Source organism: Corvus cornix, chromosome 5, assembly GCF_000738735.6.
Source record: "Corvus cornix cornix isolate S_Up_H32 chromosome 5, ASM73873v5, whole genome shotgun sequence".
Lineage (NCBI taxonomy): Eukaryota > Metazoa > Chordata > Aves > Passeriformes > Corvidae > Corvus > Corvus cornix.
In genome coordinates, this window is record NC_046335.1 from 12,478,048 (window position 1) to 12,496,406 (window position 18,359).

Consider the following 18,359-nt stretch of genomic DNA (forward strand, 5'->3'; position numbering starts at 1 on the left):
GTTGTGCTATTTTGATAGTGACGGTGATTACTCGGTGTCACTGAGTTTAATCCCAGTTGGCAGCTTAGCACCACACAGCCGCTTGCTCACTCCCCTCCAGTGGGGTGGGAGAGAGAATTGAGAGGGTAAAAGTAAGAAAACTTGCGAGTTGAGATAAGAACAGTCTAATGAAAAATTGTAATCAAAAGGAAAATAACAAAACCAGACAGAAGTAAAACCGAAGAAAAAATTTTGTGAATAAAAAGCACTACTTACATTGAACAGAATGATACCCAGACTACTGACAAGCAGCAGCCCCCAGCCAGCTTTTCCCATAATTCATATACTGAACATGAGGGCATATGGCATGGAATATGCCTTTGGTCAGCTGAGGTCAGCTGTCCCGGCTGTTTCCTCTCCCAGCTTCTTGTGCATACCCAGCCCCCCTCACTGGTGGGGCAGCATGAGGAGAAAAGTCCTTGACTTCGCTAAGCACCATCTAAAACATCAGTGTGTTATCCACATTATTCTCACTCTAAGTCCAAAACACAACTCCATACTAGGAAGAAAATTAACTCTATCCCAGCTGAAACCAAGACACTCGGTTTCCTGTCACTTTGGAAACAAAGATGCAATAAATGATACCGTTATTTTTGTATTTATTTTAATGAAATAGGCAGAAAAGGTGCTTCAGAAATACCGTTATTTTTGTATTTATTTTAATGAAATAGGCAGAAAAGGTACTTCAGAAAAGTGGGGGAAAGAGGAGGAGGTCAGATATAAACAACTGCAGTGTGATGTACGTTTTTGTGGCATTGATAGTTATTATTCCCAAAGAAAATAATGTCCTTTTTTATTCGCTTTTAACATTTCGCCCTTGGCATCTGTTCCATCCATTGTGGACTAACCTACACTCTGTTCTCTGACTATGGGTTAAAGCAAGCACTTACTGAAAAGCATTCTCTACTTAATTACTTTTCCTTCTTCTGGAAGCTGTTTTTTTATAGTCACATGTTAATTGTGTATTAGTAGGCCTTTCTGATTAGTTGAAAACATAATGAAACCTTTGTAAACAACAGGGAGAAAGAGGGAAAGAGGGAGGGAGGGAGCGGGAACAGGGAAGAGAGGGACCCAGAGAAAGAGAGGTGTGAAGTGGGGGCTGGATCGGTGGGGAGGAGGTCGGCCAATTTTGAAAGGCAGAAATTATGCAAGTGGAAATTTCTGGTTTTTTGAATGACAACTTCCCTCGCCCAAATTAATCAACTTACTTAACGAGAAATGAGATGCATGGAGATGCAAATTGCTGTTGATCTCCAAAAGCAGGGTGGCAAAGGCAGCAAGTTGGAATGGTGTGGAGGGGGGCTGAGCCGCAGCTGTCCACTAACAAGTCAGTCCTATTTGTAAAGGGCACGGAGCTGAATAACGGTTTTGTTATTGGCTTTCTCTCTTTCTCAGCCGTAGGTAGAAATGCTGCATTTGTTTCCTGCTACTATCTCAGTGAGATAGATGTCCTCCTTTTTCATCTCTCCTGCCTGTTTGGTTTTCACAGTGGAGCCCTGTGTTCTCCATGCACCCCAGCCTCTCCATGATCAGGCAAAAAATTTGGACACACAAGGAACACAGGCTCAAGTGCAGGGTCTCAAACATGCAAGGTAATTCCATGAATTATTAATCTATCTGAACACCCCTCCAAAGGGCAGGAAAAAATTTAAAAAAACCCAAAAAGCCAAGCATGTAAACAGTACTTAGGGCCCAATTCAGTGATGCTCAGAGCCCAGCCTGTACAGATCAGATTCAGTGAATCAGCTGAATCAGGCCCCCTTCTCGGAGGTGTTTTTTCTTTCCCTGGAAAGCTGTTCCTTAAACACAATTCACATTGGTTGTTTTTAAAAGGACTATCCTCTGTTTGCATCGCTGGATTTTGAACGGGCAGAGCCTCCCCCTCTCTGGTCCTCCGCCCCCACCCCCTTCTGTTGCTGCTTTAAAGAGCTGTGCTTATAGGGATTTTGCAGCTCTCTGTGTGTTATTAGAAAACGTGTGGCTGGGACGGTTAAAATGGGAGTGCTACTGTATGCAAGAGCAATGTTCACTGTAAGCAATCCAAGGAAATCCTGCCAAGGCAGTATATGAACAGCAGCCAAACAAAACACAGGCGCCTTTCCAGTGAAAACCAGCACACTTCTGCAAATAGAGGAAAAATTGACTTTCTGATTTGGAGTGTTTCTACAACTAAGAAGAATTACTACAGTGATTGTTCTAAAAATATTTTTCAGCAGCGTATTCTCCAAGGGGTTGGGATGCTTAGCATTGTTTAATTATGCTTCTCTTAGGTGATCGGTCTGGATTGTACAGAAATAAAATAGGAAGTTTTTAGGATTTTCTTTTTAGCCAACATCAGAATTATTTTTCTGCAGTGTTATAGTGCCATAAACCACCACCTATTTAAGGATCAAAAGTGGTATTTTTATCTTTGCACTTCAGGAAGTATGATTGGAGATTCATCTTTTGCAACTTCATAGTCATAGATTGCAATTTAACTGCTTTATCTAGAGCAACCCTCAAGATCCCTACTTCTGTAACTAATGGGTTTTATTTTTCATCTGAGTATTTTATACCTTCTCCTTCTCTTGCCCCTCCTTGTGCCCCCTCCCCATTTAGGCTGTTAAAGCTTCTGTTCATTTTGCTTCTTTGTTCATTCAGACTGGATTTTCCTTTGCAGGACTTCTGATTCCTGTAGGAACCCTTTAGTATAGATGTGCCTGCAAACATTCTGGCACCCAAAAATTTCCATAATGATGGAAATTGAATGGGATTCCACAAATATGTGTATTTTCAGGAATAAGTATGTTATTAAAAATTGTTTTGTTAATCTCAACAAAAGAATTCTTAATAATGAAGTTTAAGAATGGAGTCAGTTTATCTAAACTGAGCTAAAGAAATAGGATAGACCTAGGGAGAACTGCTATTGTCCTTTTTTTATTTCCAAAAACCAACATAATATCAGCAGAAGAAAAAGCAACAGAATTGTCAAGGATTAATTTCAGTTTATGTATATCTTACATTTCAACTGTTTTTCCTTTTAACTAAAGATACAAAAGATACTTTACTATCTGTGTCTCTGTTTATTCCTCTAAAATATTTACAGCTGAGTTCTCCAGGCTTGTAGCTGCTGTGAAATCAGTTATCTTCCTTTAACTACACCACCACAACCATATTTATCCCTACATTGAAGAGAGTGTCTTGAGACTAACAAATCCCAATGTGGAAGAAGACCCGCTTCCAGAGCCTGTTGAAGCCAGTGGAAAGATTCATATTGACTTTGGTGGGCTTTGCATTGGGATATTAAACATTAATTTAATCTTTTTTTTAATTTAACTAGTCATTCTCAAAGTGAGAGACCTCACTTTAAACAAATCTTGAAGTTGCCCTAATTTACTAATTAACTTGGGCTGTGTTTATCATTCACACAAAACTTCCAGTGGGGTGAAACTGTTGTGTATACTTCTCCCATAGTAAGATCATGTGTTTGAAGGTCTAGTTTAAGTAGCTATGCAAGGATGGACCTCTCTGCCCTGTACTGAGCCCCCCTTCTCCTTTGTGCATAGTGCTGTACTCATAGCGAGTCTAACAGAGACCAAATCACATATGTATACATATATAAACACACACATATGCATACATGCACACACACATTTATATATGTATATATACAAAAATAAAAGAAAGCTTGAAAATGTAATAATTTCTGCCTTCACTGTGAAGGATATCATCCTCTGTGTTCAAATTAGGACAGGGAAAGCATAGCGTATGTCGTGTCAAGACACAGAGTGTAGTTCTGTATCTTTAAATGTTGATGCATAGCAGTGAAACCAGGTGAGATCTGGCCCCAGGTGCTGGCTGCTGCATGCATTGTTGAACAATTTTTAAAGGATGCAGATTGGGTGGTTGGAGGAGGAAAAAAGGGTGTCTTTTTCTAAATACTTTTTTTTTTCCCCAGTAAAATATGTTTTAGGTTTAATGAAATTATTAAAAAAGTTATCGACTTAAGCTTCATACATTCTTCTGATAACAGCTCTGTATAATCTAGGCCTGACCTGGCTCTCCCTGATGAGCAGCACTGGTTGTCATGCAGCCCCAGCTATGCCAAATAGAGGGAAGATTTTGTTGAGACCATGCAACTCATTTCACTGGTGGTTGTACATACATGATGAATTAAGAATCCTTCACAGAATTATTCAGAAGGGAAAGCTTGGATGCTGAAGAGGTGCTCCAAGGACTGCTTCTGCTTTCCCTGCCTGCACATCCAGAGCCTACATGGCTGGAAAAACTGCTCCACAGCAAAGTCTTTTCCTTCATTCCTTTCAATGTAAATCCAGTTTTAAATCATTTTATGTTCAAGGTTCAAATTCTGTGGTCACCAGAGATGGGGCATTGAGGTAAATTTGCAGATAATTTGGGTAGTGTCCCATATTGAAGGTGTGTGGCTTCTAAACCTAATTAGAGGTGTAGTTTGTTGCAGGAAAAATTATTGATACACAAGGAAGATTTTATTCAGAGTCATCTGTAGGTTGGCAGCTGTGCCAGCCATGTCTGTTCTTCTAAGTAACGGAAGCCACACAGCCGGGAATAGCAACGTTTTAGTGACAAGTGTTGAGAATATTAGTTGAATTGCACTATGAAAATATTTTCATTTTTTTTATTATTACTGTTCTGCAAGCGGATTTGAGATACGTGCATGCCTATGTCTGCGAGCAGATGAGCTGGAGAGGGAGGGCTGTTATTTTTATTTTTTTCAATCACACCTCCTTAGCATTTTGTACATATCAGCATTCTAGCCGAGTGATTTGCTAATTGCACTGGAAGACCCACTTTAAATTCAGGAATACTGAAACTTTGAAACTGTAACATTTTGACTGGCGAGAATGACCAGTCTTCTTTTCTCTTTCGCAGTGAGCTGGTTGAAGGAAGCTGGCATTGTCGCAGAGTGAAAGCTCTGCAGAAGTGCCGCAGGTTTTTCATATGGAAATGTGAAATAATGGGGTGATTAAATAGAGCTGTATATTAAAGTACATCTGACATTAGAATTAGCATAATGTGCTCTAGCCCTAGGCTGAGTACTTTATTTGCCATCTGCGTCGGACCAAAATCCCCTGGGGAAGCGCTAAAATATTCTGAATAAACTCAGCCCGAGTTCTTATTGAGAGTAAAATACCATTTGTGGCACGTCGTATTGATTCGTCTTAATTGCGGTGCAGAAAAGAACATTCAGTTGCTGATGACTTTTGTACTCTGTGACAAGTCGGCTGGAGTTATTCTAACACTGCAGTTGGTTAACCTGAACAGACTGTCGTGCTCAGAGAAGGAGAAAACCTTATCTTCGGTAGCATAAACTATAGTATCATCTTCTGGCTTTACTCCTTTCTATCTCGATGGAGTGTCTTTTTTTTTTTTTTTTTCTTTTTTATTATTCCCTGAAAATAGCAGCCAACGAACTGGAGGGAAAATGGGGCTTCATTGAATCAGTCCAAGGAAATTCACATTCTTACCTAGTTGTTCTCTGCGGTCCCCCTCCCTACACTTCCACCCCCATATCGTCTTAAAAAAAATCCAGGAACATCTGACCAGCTTTCATCTAAGGGAGTGAAAATCAGTGGAACTTGTCCTTGAGGATCCATCTCCGGAACCATTAGTTCAAGAGATTTATTATGTATATTCAGTAAAAAGCTGTGGCTTCTCCTGTGCATAAGCCCACAGTCTTAGTTGGTTGTAATGGTTTGATTTTTGTCAACTCTCCACTCAAATAGGTTGCTGAATACCTTTGAAAAAGTGCTTATAACATGCATAAAAGATAAATATTTCATCTGAAGGAAAATACTTTGATGCTCCATGCAATTCTGTAACATTCATAAGGTCCAGTTTTTACCCTATAATTGCCTATCATTATACACAATTTACATATTCAAACATTCTCTACAAACCTTAGTCTAGCATGTTTTTATTACAAATTCAGATCAAGGGAATAACCTTTAACTTCAGAGACAAATGAGACAAATTTACAAGTGCATGTCTGCTGTTTTCTTGTGTTTTATAAATCCCTGCAGACCTGAACACTTTTGCTATAACGCCACTCAGAACAATATACATATATTACTACTTGTTTGTAGTGCTGCGGTAATGAGTCCCCTTTGTATTAGATAACCTATATAATTCAGCATCTAGGCCCTCCATAACGTCAATTATCTCCTCATAGCTAAATGTACATTCCATTAAAACAAGATTTACAGCCTTTACAATACTTCTTAGGCTTGAATGTGGAGATTTTGTGGATTTAAAGAAGCAGAGATGGGAGCTAGCATTTGTTAAAGAAGCAATGAATTAAAACAAAAATGCTATGTCTTTTACTAACTATGAATAGGCACCTAATACCCTTAAGAAATAGCTGTAGTAAAACAGACTGAAGTACTCCCGGGGAAAAAAAGAGGAAAATTTGTTTTCATCCTTTGGCTTTTTTTATTGTTTCCTAATTTACTCTTAGTTTTTCCATTATATGACATGGACAATTTCCTCCATGTATCCTCTGTTTAGTTCCTGTTCAGATTACTGAGAATTCTTGACTCTAAGATGAGAAAATGGCACCTTAGAAAAGTCTGTGGGAAAAAAAAATTCCAGCACTTGCCAGTTTTCAAACAAAACTGCTTACAGGAAACTGATTTAAAGGGAAGCTGCTGGCATATTTCATATGTTGTAGAAAAGACTGACATTATTTCAAATGCATTTGAATACCTTATGCAAAGAAAAGGCCTAAAAGTGTCCTTGAGCAGTACAAGGGTTTTTCATGAGTGCTGTAAATGGGATCCTATATATTATACCATCAGCCACGGGTAGTCCTACGGTCTTTTAATCTCACAAGTGGGTACGGTGGCTCTCTGTATTGCATTCCCCATTTTAGCTGATAGTTTTCACTATTTTATGCAGCAGGTTTGTAAAACATCCGTTCAGTCTGTTAGTTGATGTTTTAGGTTCAAAGAAATTATCTAAAAGACACAAAGCTGTTTAGATGCTAAAGGTGGAGTTAGTTGAAACTGTTGTATCACAAAGGGCTAATTTAAAAGTTAACTCATTCACTATTGATCTCTTAATATTGATTTTCCTGTTTGCTCCTTACTTTTCACACTTCTCCCTTCCTCTGCTTTATAAATTGCCTTTGCATTTTAGATTTAACACCAATTAGGAAAAGGTGTTCAGAGATGACAAGCATGTTTTTTACCTTCCATTTAAATAGTTCTTCTGGGTAAAAATCCCTGTGTCACAAGTTCCAACTTTTGCTACGCATTTTTCTTTCCTTTTCTGCACTAAGTAAAAGCATTTCTTATGCTTCTGTAGGCTGAACATTAACTTCCAGTAAGCCAGAAGCTCTTTTAAGGAATGAGAAATTGGACATCCAGAAGGAAGTTGCCCAAAATGCCTATTGACATTTTATACCTAAAAATATAATATTGCCATTTTGTAACACACTAGAAATTAAACTGAGCTGTGCATTTGGCTCATTTATGTGAGTCTGGCAGTACAGATCTGAGGTATGATTAAGTCTCACAGAAAATGGGACCATTGAACACAAGCTGCATCTTCAGCCAAAGGTCGCCTGTGTCCATTAAGACGCAGGAAGCATCTGTTTGTGTTATGCATGGCTGTAGTCTGCCTGCAGCCTCCTTCTTTTCTGTAAGTATAAATGCCAGAGAGGACATATAATATGCTTCTGGGGAAAGTTCAATGCAAAAAAAATAACGAATTGCAACTTGGTATATTCATATAAGTCTAGTTAAGATCCTTGTTAGTGACAACCTGGTGTAGTTTATCTGGAAAAATTCAAAATCTGTGCTGGTGATCATTGCAGCTACTTTGAATTCATAGCAGGGTAATTCAAATCAGAGTTTGGCAAGGTGTATCAGCTTGATATCTCTAAGACTTTCAGGGATTCATGCTCTTTGTTCTTGGAATTCTGAAAGGATTGACTGTAGATAGACAGTATGACTGTCTTCTCAGCTCTGTGATTGGTAATTAATCTGTTTGGTGTTCCCCTCATTTAATAAAATAGTTCATTTGGCAAAATAGATATTTATTATTACAAGAGTGAAAAACAGATTATTTGCAGTTCTGCCTAATAGAAAAAAAAACCACTGCTGAAATGGCATCAGAAGATAAAATAATTTCCCAAAAGTGGCACAGCACTTAATCCACCAAAACTGGAGTTTGACAGTTGGCTTTAGCACAAGAAGTATTAATAGCACAGTGCTAATAGTAGTGCAATATTAATATATTTTAATATTTGTGTCAACCACTACTACTGTAGACATTTTCCAACAGGTAAAAAATGGTCTAAAGAATATTTACATCACTAATCAAACTCAGTGCAGGGAATGAGAGGGTCTTGAGGGGTGTGTAGGTTCTCTTGGCATAAAGCCTCTTGCATAATCTCTGTTCAGAACTAGCAGTCTCACTAGTCAAGGTAGAAAGAGGATGGGGAAAGCTGTAAAACATACAGGCAGTGTGTGGGAGAAGAATATTGCATGAAGTCGTGATTTTTCTTCTGTTGCGAATGGCACTGGAGGAGATAGGCTATCAAGAGGTACAGTAGGAAAAGAGAAGAGGTCCTTGTATGGGAGGAAATAGGATTCTGTTACTGAGAAGTAACACCTTGCGATTACGTCTTTCTTCAGACACCCCTGTTTTTCCATCCACCCCTTAAAAACATTTCATTTTTGTTTCCCTGTCACGTTCTTTCCTTTCACTGACCTCATCCTGAGATTCCCCATTTCCAGATGGTGACAGGCTCTGTGGCCCCTCATGCTTGGGCTTTTGCACCTAAACCTTCATCTGGTCTTCTTGACTGAGATGCACTTCAGGTTGGCTGAGCTTTACAGGAGACAAGGGCTGTTTATCTGAGTGTAGAATTGGAGGTGCGTAGGTTGTGAGACTGCAGGCGACTTGTTAAGTCATAAAATACCAACACTAGCTGCCAGTTGATGCTAACTTTATGAACTGTTGGTGATAGTCCCTGTAACCCTCAGCAGGATGTACTGCAAGATTCTCTTGAGCCCTTTCTTTAGATGAGGCAGTATAGGGAGGGATGAACTGTGTTAGCTCTGGGGATGTATAGAGGAGTTGTGCTTGTTTTTCATCTTCAGCTCTTGCTGCCATGAAAACAGAATTAATATGAAGAAAGGTGTAAAGAGATATGGGACGTTTGTGTTTGTTGTTTAAAGCTAGTGACTGGCATTGCACTGGCAGTGGTGATTCACACCCAGACTTGGACCCTACTTTGCATTTCTATCTTTTTTATTGAGACTGTCAGTCCTTCTGGAATGGAGGTAGCAAAACTTCCAAAGAGCTCAGTGAATGCAGGGAGGGAGGGTAAAACTCTAAGTATTGTGTGTGCTCGGATAATGTTTATTCTATTACAAACATAGGTGAGTAAACATTCTTGCTAACTTGGAAAATTTAAAGTTATAATATGGCTTATAAAACCCCTTCAGAATAAATATGTATATTAGAGATATTTTTGCAGACCCGATCAAGCATCAGGCATGAACTGATACAAGTCACATAGCAGATCCACACTGCAGACACCTGAAAAGCATTTGGCCCTTGTCTGGGTGATCTGTCAAACTACTTATAATGATATATTTTTTTCACCATGCAACACCAAATCTTTCCATTATTTAATGCCCTTCTCTTTAATGTCAGCTGGTCTTCTAAGGAGACTTGTTAAACTCATGTTCTCAATTATGGCATTTTAATTTAATAATAATTCAATTAAAGGTGTGTTTTTTATGGAGCATCCACGCTACCTTTATTGGTATTATTAGAGTAACCATCATAATAACAAGGAGTAATTATTTAAATGTTCATTAAAATCAAGTGGTGGAGAAGAGAGCAATATTGGTGGAAAGACTGTAGGAACCTGATACATGTCTGTTCCTGAGTGCTACAATAAAAGGTGTACTTTCTTTAAAGCTTGCAAGTTTCTACTTTTCCTGAACTTCTAAAGATGCAGTAAACCAGCATTAAAATTCCTTAACATTTTTATTGCTGATGTTGTAACTTTGTAAAAGGGAACCAGAAACATTATCTGGAAAATACTGCTAGAGGTAAAGAATTGCGGTGGTTATATGGACCTGACTGCAGGTCCTCATCGCAGTCCTGGCAGGGGTTATGGGTGGGTGATTAAAATCAGACAGAGTTCATTCCCTGTTACAGCTAATGGAATTACTCAGGCATGCTGAGGGGAGGATTCATAAGGCAGTGGATGTCACTGTAGCTCAGCAGAAAATAATGAATTCTCAACAGTTCTTATCTCACACTGATTATTGTTTGATGGTATCCAGAATAACTGAGGATATTTTGAGGGAAATTTTTATCTCCAGGGTAAAGGCGCTCAGCATTCAGGGTATATAGAAAGTTATGTACCAACTGGGCAAGGAAGATCTGCGTATCACTAAACGATACAAGTCAGACTGCAGGGGACAGATAAGTCAGGGATTCAGGCTCACTGGTGCAGCGGGGTGGATGTCTATAGACCCAGCCTAGTCTTGTTCTGACCTGTGTTTTCTCACTGTCCTCTGTAAGGGCAAAATTTGGGAGGCAGGTTCTGAATCCAGCTTTGTTTAGCGCTGTTCATGAAAGAGAAAAAGGCTCATTATTGCTTTGACATTTTGAATGGAACATAATCTGTCATGCACTAATGGAGGGAACACATTTTAATATTTCTGGAAAGGACCATCTTTTGTCATAATATGCAGAAAAGGAAAGAGTGTTCAATAAGTTCATAGTTTATAATTACCTGCTTTGGGAGAAGACACTAGAGAGATTTTTAATCTCCAGATAAAAATATAGCAAGATCTAATGGTTGGGAACTGCACTCAGCAATTCGAATCGGAAAGAAGACAGCTTTTTTTTCATACTGAAAATAGTCAACATGGCCACAGACTACTCCAGTACAAAGTGAATTCTCCTTCAACATTTCCAAATCAAACTGAGAGAAAAGGGTGCTAAAAGACGTGAAGTGGTTCAGCTGCAAATCCCTGGGTTGGATGATAACTGTGAGGTGCAGACTAACTTCTTTCCTGCGTTTTGCACTTACATCTGGGTAGGACAATATATTAAGACCTGAAATTGCAGGAAGAAAGATTTAGATTAGGCACATGGGAAGTCTTAATGACAGTAAAGGAGAGAAAGAATGAGGTAGACTTTAAAAAGGTTGTAGACTCTCTATTTGGTGGCCTATGAAGCAGGATATTGGAGCAGCTGGCATAGATATGAATACATTCATAGATATGGACATGTAGTGACAGGACAAAGAGGGAACTAAAAGAGAGTAGGTTTAGATCAAATATTAGGAAAAAAATCTTTACTATGAGGTTGGTGAGGCACAGGAACAGATTACCCAGAGAAGTTACGGACGTCCCATGCCTGGAAGTGTTCAAGGCTAGGCTGGATGGAAGTCTGAGCAACCTGGTCTAGTGAAGTGTCCCTGCCCATGTCAGGAGGGCTGGAACAAGATGAACTTTAAGGTTCCTTCCAACCCAAAGCATGACTCTATGATCCTTTGGGTCAGGAATTGGAAGAGGTCAAACCTTAGGGTTTATCCCAGTCCTCTCATTCTTTAATTTCACAATCCCTCCTGAATACCTGTGTCTTAGTAGGATTCAGCCCTAAAAACCTCTATCATGTCTGAACTGGCAGTATGTGTTTGGCTTTACTGCAGCCTGGAAGCTACAATTGATTGCTCAGGAGTTGTGACCTAGATGTCTCATCTCTGTACATACAACACATCTACCAACTACTGTAAAGATAAAGAATTATACCTCAGCTGCTTGCCCCTAAATTCATGCCTAGTTACAGACTGTGGGATTGAAACCATGTGCAATTCATCCAACAGTATTAATGAAGTCTTGGCTTGTGTTTGACTCTAAGCACATGAATAATTTCATCACTATCCAACAGAGCACTTCAGCCTATGCTTAAGTTTCACTGATGTTGATTACTCACATGCTCAAAGTCAAGCACATGCTAAAGTGATAAAGACTGCATATGGCAAAGACTATATAGCTAGTTGTCATAAAGTGAGTATTTAGACAGACTTCAGTGCAGGTGGCAAGGGATTAAGATAGCCATATATCAAAAGTAGCCTTATAACAAAGACTTTTATAGTGTAGGTTCATTATTAAATATAAGGATCATTCTTGAGGAATACATGGCTGTTTCTGGGCATGTTTAAAATATTTAGCAAGTTTTTGAACAGAAAAATATTTGGAGTGAATCTTCAAAGACTTTTTGACATTTTTCTGTTCTTAAAAGTGAACATCTACACTGCTCAGGGCAACTTTTAGGCAAGATAACCATGAAGTGATAATATGATAATTAATTTTTTTTTCTATTTTTTTTTTTTAACAGGGAGTCTGGGGAGAGTCTTTTAGGGCTGTGAAAAAAATCAGTCAGAGATTGGTAGCCAGGTAGCCTGCAGTCAATTTTGCTGTTGTGTTGGGGTCTCCTGAAGAGGAGTGCTAAGGAACATAAAAGTTAAACAAAACAAAAAAGGGAGAGAACACTTATGACTGCTAGCTTATAAATCTTAGATCACTAATAGCACTAATTTTGTCTTTTTTAAAGAAAACTAAAAAGGAGGGGACTTACTTCCTCTTTTGAACTTCATGGAGGTGAAATTTTGGAGAACAAAACAAACCAAAACATCTTAGTTCCATGTAACATGTAGTAGCAAGCATCCCGCCAGCTGCCATTTTGAGGGTAATTTTTTTAATCAGCCATTTCAGTTTTAGGTTGGCCTTGATCCTCAGCCTGCCCAGGAATTTTTCTTCTTACGTATGTGCCTTTTCTGAAGTAAACATGTTGCTGTTGTTGTCGCTTAATACACAGCTGCTTTCTTTCTCCTGTCAGTTCTTGAGCTAAGCAAAGAGAATGCATGTACATAGACAGGCACTCAGACACTTTATTTTCTGAGAGAAAAAAACTCCACAACAAAAAAGAGTGCATGCTGTGACTTTAAAAATGAAAGAATTGAACAGCTGTGGGTAATAAATCGATTAATTAGAGTGGATAAAGTGAAGGTGAAGGGTGCAGAGCACTCTTTAATTTGAAGATATATGACCTTGTAAGATGCTGCACTTCATTTGCTATTAGATCACACTTCTTAAGGGGCTTTATTAAAATCTATTCTAGGGTGAGCTGAGGTAAAACATATTGTTTAAAAAAGCTTTTGACAGAGTATGTTATATACTTTAGTCTGCTTCAGTGATTTCTGTCACTTTTTATACTACACATGTTGCTGTGCAAGAAAAGTTAAAGGTCTAGACATTTTCGTCATATTTCTGTAAGAAACAGAAATTTAAATATTTGAAGTAATAATGGGAGCATTTACTGCTGCTTTTGCTGCAAAGCTGACATAAAACTTCCTAACTGCCTCAGTGCTGAGTAGATTTTTAAGGGATAATGTATCAGTTTCTTTCCATGTTTGTATGTGGCTTTTATTAATGTCAATAGCAGTTATGGGCACTTTTTCCAAGCCAAGTGCAGTTCCCAAACTTGGTTTTTTTTTTCCAATAGCGACTGTTAGAGATTAATCAAACCAACTGTGTCTGGCCCATGCAGACACAGAGTGTGGGGCCCGGGCACAGGGGCCACTTCAGCCAGGCAGTAATGCCCACTGTATTGTGTACATTTTTTACTGGCTGTGAAGAGATGGCTTCATTGAAATCGGGGTTCCAAGCTGCTATTCACAGCAATAGCCCTACTAAATCAATAACTGAGTGAGGAGCTGCAGCACATTTATCACCTACCTTTGTAAATAAATCTCAATCTGATACATGCTTTTTCCTTTATGCTGTTATGGATGTATATTGGGTGAAAAGAGTAGATAAGCTGACAGGCTGATAGGTAGGCAGATAATCTTCTAGCCTCCTTGTCTAAGGTTTTGTAGGTTTTGTTAGCAGCAGTCATTCCTGCAACAGCCAGAAGAGGGGAATTCAATCAGCTTCTCTTGATGTGCCCAAGTGTAAATTTTTTTGTGTGTGTGTGCTATGAGTCATTCCTCTTTACAAGGTAGTTTCAATAATATGGTTCCGTTCACCTTATAAACTCTTTCTTTTTCAAGCTCATGCAACAGGGTTTTGGGAATGGCAGCCCCGCTGTCTAGAAAGCGTCTGTTAGTTCAGCTTTGGATTTGAGCTCCTGTGGAGGGGCTGAATCAGGCATTGCTTAGGTCCTTGTTCCATCATGGGTCAGGCAGGAAGCTTGGTTCAGGTATAGAACTTTCAGGAAGTTTAGTGCCTTTAGGTTCAGTGGGGCCATTGCTAGAGAAAATACGTGCTATCGTAAACAAACAAACAAGCAAGAAATTAATTTTAGATTTTCCAAAATGGGCAGGTTTCTTTCACAAAACATCCCCCTCATTTAAAAACAAACAACAAAACAAATCCCGCATCATGATTTTCAAGTTGACACATACTTATGAATTTATCAGAGTCTTGCAGAGGCATTGAAAAAAGGAGGGAGGGCAAGGAGGGAAGTGCTTTTTGCAGATAGCACATAGTTTATATTGTGCCCAGGACCGGAATTTTCTAGCTAGCAAAATTATGACTGTGATGCAGACTTGTCCACACCTGTCCTTTATGTAAAGCTGAATCAAGGTTAAAGGAATGCTTTCCACCTTTATGCAGTCGTTCAAAGAGGCTAGAAAAGCAAACAGAACAATGTTTTTGGCTCTGGTGAGCATTTCTGCATTGGAGGGCAGGCTCAGGCTCAGAAATTCTTGGGACCCAGTTCAAGCACGGCCCGACATTTGTTACTGTTAATTGCAACTGTGCTGTCGGCTTTGATTACCGGATGTTTCATTTGAGTGGCTTCTTGGTGTTTTGGCAAAAAGAACGTCAGAGTGGTTTATGCAAGGGTATGTTTTCCAAGCTCCTGTTGACTTGAATAGGACTTTTGTGGCTAAATATCTACATAGTATTTTAAAAATGGAAGGGCTGGCATGACTTAACCATGTATAAATTAAATTCAGCAAGATCTCAGGGGACTGCTGCATGAAGTATATAAAATGAAAGAGTGAAAATGACACTGAAGGTCCTTACAGGTGCCTTGTAAAACCTACCACACTGCATTTTTCTTGGTTTTTGTCAGTAGTCATAAATCCCTTGAAACAAATTCCTTTTTGTGGAATAAACATATGAAAGGATTTGGATGCTTATACGTCATAAAGGAAGGTTTTATTTGCAAATTAGAGGATGTAAACCTATATAACACAAATACGTACATGTGATATTTGTCATACATACTAAGTGAATAAGTGTGGTGAGTAAATGTGCTGTTCAACAATTTATATCAGTCAATACGTTGCAATTAAATCCTTATTTCAGAAATGCCAAGGAGGAAATGTGTTAGCAAAATAAAGTGAATGCCAACTCTATTTAAATGTTCTCTGCTGTATTATTTTTTAAGTGTTCTTTCTGTTTTTTCTTTTATAGGTAAAGATGAGCCTTCAAGCTATATTTGCACAACATGCAAGCAGCCTTTTAATAGCGCTTGGTTCTTGCTTCAGCATGCCCAGAACACACATGGATTCCGCATCTACCTGGAAACAAGCCCTTCAAACAGTTCCCTTACTCCACGCATCACCATCCCTCCTCCTCTGGGACCGGAGACTGTTGCACAGTCCCCGCTGATGAATTTTCTTGGAGACAACAACCCTTTCAACCTTTTGCGCATGACAGGACCCATCTTGCGTGAACACCCTGGCTTTGGTGAGGGTCGGCTCCCAAACACGCCTCCACTGTTCAGCCCACCGCCTCGTCATCATCTGGATCCACATCGCCTTAGTGCCGAAGAAATGGGGTTAGTTGCCCAGCATCCCAGTGCCTTTGACAGAGTTATGCGTTTAAACCCCATGGCAATTGAGTCCCCAGCGATGGATTTCTCCAGAAGGCTTCGAGAGCTGGCAGGAAACAGTTCCACCCCTCCGCCAGTCTCACCCAGTCGCACCAACCCTATGCATCGTCTGTTGAATCCTTTTCAGCCGAGTCCTAAATCACCTTTTTTGAGCACCCCGCCACTGCCCCCCATGCCCCCCAGCAGCACTACGCCTCCCCAGCCTCAGGCCAAGAGCAAGTCCTGTGAATTTTGTGGGAAAACATTCAAGTTCCAGAGTAACCTTATCGTGCACCGGCGCAGTCACACAGGAGAAAAGCCCTACAAGTGTCAGCTCTGTGACCATGCTTGCTCCCAGGCCAGCAAGCTAAAACGCCACATGAAAACGCATATGCATAAAGCTGGCTCCATGACGGGCAGGTCAGATGATGGGCTGTCTACCACTAGTTCCCCTGAGCCAGGCACGAGCGAGCTCACTGGAGAGGGACTGAAATCCAGTGAGGCAGATTTCAGGAATGAGAGCGATCCTTCCCTGGGCCATGACAATGAAGAGGAGGAAGAGGAGGAGGAGGAGGAAGAGGAGCTTGAGAATGAGAGCCGGCCAGAGTCGAGCTTCAGTATGGACTCAGAGCTGAGTCGTAACCGAGAAAACGGCTCCAAGTCGCTGCCAGACGAGAAATCCCTCGTCCTGGGAAAAGTCATTGAGAATGTAAGTCTAGGTGCCATTCAGCAATATAACGACATGTTAGCTGAAAAACAGAAGAGGAGTAGCTTCATGAAAAGGTCCTCTGACCAGCGAGACTTGTGTCCTCGAGACCTCTGTCAGAGAGATCCGGGTGACGAAGACTCAGTGGTAGGAGAGCTGGACCGCACTGAGGAAGGTACGGTCAATGGAAGAAACTTTGGCCCGGGTGAACCCTTCCCAAACTTGTTCCCCCGCAAGCCAACACCTATCACGAGCCCCAGTTTAAACAATTCCTCTAAAAGAATAAAGGTAGAGAAAGATTTGGACTTGCCACCAGCAACGATAATACCTTCTGAAAACGTTTACTCCCAGTGGCTGGTAGGGTATGCAGCATCGCGGCACTTCATGAAGGATCCGTTCCTCGGATTCACAGACTCCCGACAATCCCCCTTCGCGACCTCTTCCGAGCACTCATCGGAGAACGGGAGCCTGCGTTTCTCCACTCCGCCGGGGGACATGCTGGACGGGGGGCTCTCAGGGCGCAGCGGCACGGCGAGTGGAGGCAGCACCCCCCACATCAGTGGACCTGGCCCCGGGCGACCCAGTTCGAAGGAAGGACGCAGGAGCGATACATGTGAGTACTGTGGCAAGGTCTTTAAGAACTGCAGCAATTTGACGGTTCACCGTCGGAGCCACACTGGAGAGCGGCCTTACAAATGCGAGCTCTGCAACTATGCATGTGCCCAGAGCAGTAAGCTGACGCGCCATATGAAAACGCATGGCCAGATAGGGAAGGAGGTCTACCGCTGCGACATTTGCCAGATGCCCTTCAGTGTTTACAGCACCCTGGAGAAACACATGAAAAAGTGGCATGGAGAACATTTGCTGACAAATGACGTCAAAATTGAGCAGGCAGAAAGAAGCTAAGGCCCCCCCCATCCCCCCCTTCCCGCCCCCCCCCCAACCTCCGCTAGGTTAAATTTCAGGGGTCTAGGTAACATTTTATTTGTACAGTTTAACTATTGCCAACTGAGAAAAGATGACCTAACTTGCCTCCGTAAACATAACTTAGCATAACTATGGTAGGTGCCAGACTTTGGCACTTAAATATAACCTGTGTCTACAAAGTTCTATTAAACCCGAGGGTTGATTAAGGCAGTAAAAATTGTGGAGCCTTTTAACTGTGCAATAATTTCTGTATTTATTGGGTTTTTGTAATTTTTTGGCATGTGCAGGTACTTTTTTTTATTCTTTCTGTTTAAATTTCTTTTAAATTTTGTTGGGTATCCCTTTTTAATTTTACCCAGTCGTAGCCTGAGATTACTTGCATTGTAGAAGAGAAACATATCTTTTAAAATTATAATTTTTGGGCCGCTGCTTTGTTGAAATTTAAGCTAAGTGTGTGTAATTTCTTGTGAAGAAGCCAGCATTTGAACTGAAATTTTTCTTTTTTCTTTTCTTTTTTTTCTTTCTTTTTTTCTCTCTTTTTTCATTCTCTCTCTCTTCCTTCTCTTTCTCTCTTCTCTCTCTTCCTTCTCTTTCTCTCTTCTCTCTGTTTCTCTGTTTCTCTCTTTCTCTCTCTCTCTTTCTTTCTTTCTTTCTTTCTTTCTTTCTTCCTATTTTTCTTTCCTCTTCTTAAATAACCTTGAAGATTAGGGAAAACAAAATTGTACAGCGGATAACAATCTTTAAAATTAGCACTTTCTTTTGAAATTGGATCAAATACGTAGCACTGACAATGTCGCTGACGATAGAG

General features: G+C 40.3%; 1 protein-coding gene across 4 annotated transcripts in view; it reads left to right on the forward strand.

The window, feature by feature from the left end:
- Window positions 1–18,112, forward strand: part of BCL11B (BAF chromatin remodeling complex subunit BCL11B) — a 91,679-nt gene extending 73,567 nt beyond the window's left edge. For all 4 annotated transcript variants that reach the window (XM_039552966.1, XM_039552968.1, XM_039552967.1 and 1 more), the window contains one exon: window positions 15,519–18,112. In XM_039552966.1, the coding sequence (XP_039408900.1) occupies window positions 15,519–17,530 (2,012 nt within the window). In that variant the 3' untranslated portion in view covers window positions 17,531–18,112. The remainder of the gene's footprint in view (window positions 1–15,518) is intronic.
- The last annotated feature ends 247 nt before the right edge of the window (window positions 18,113–18,359 follow it).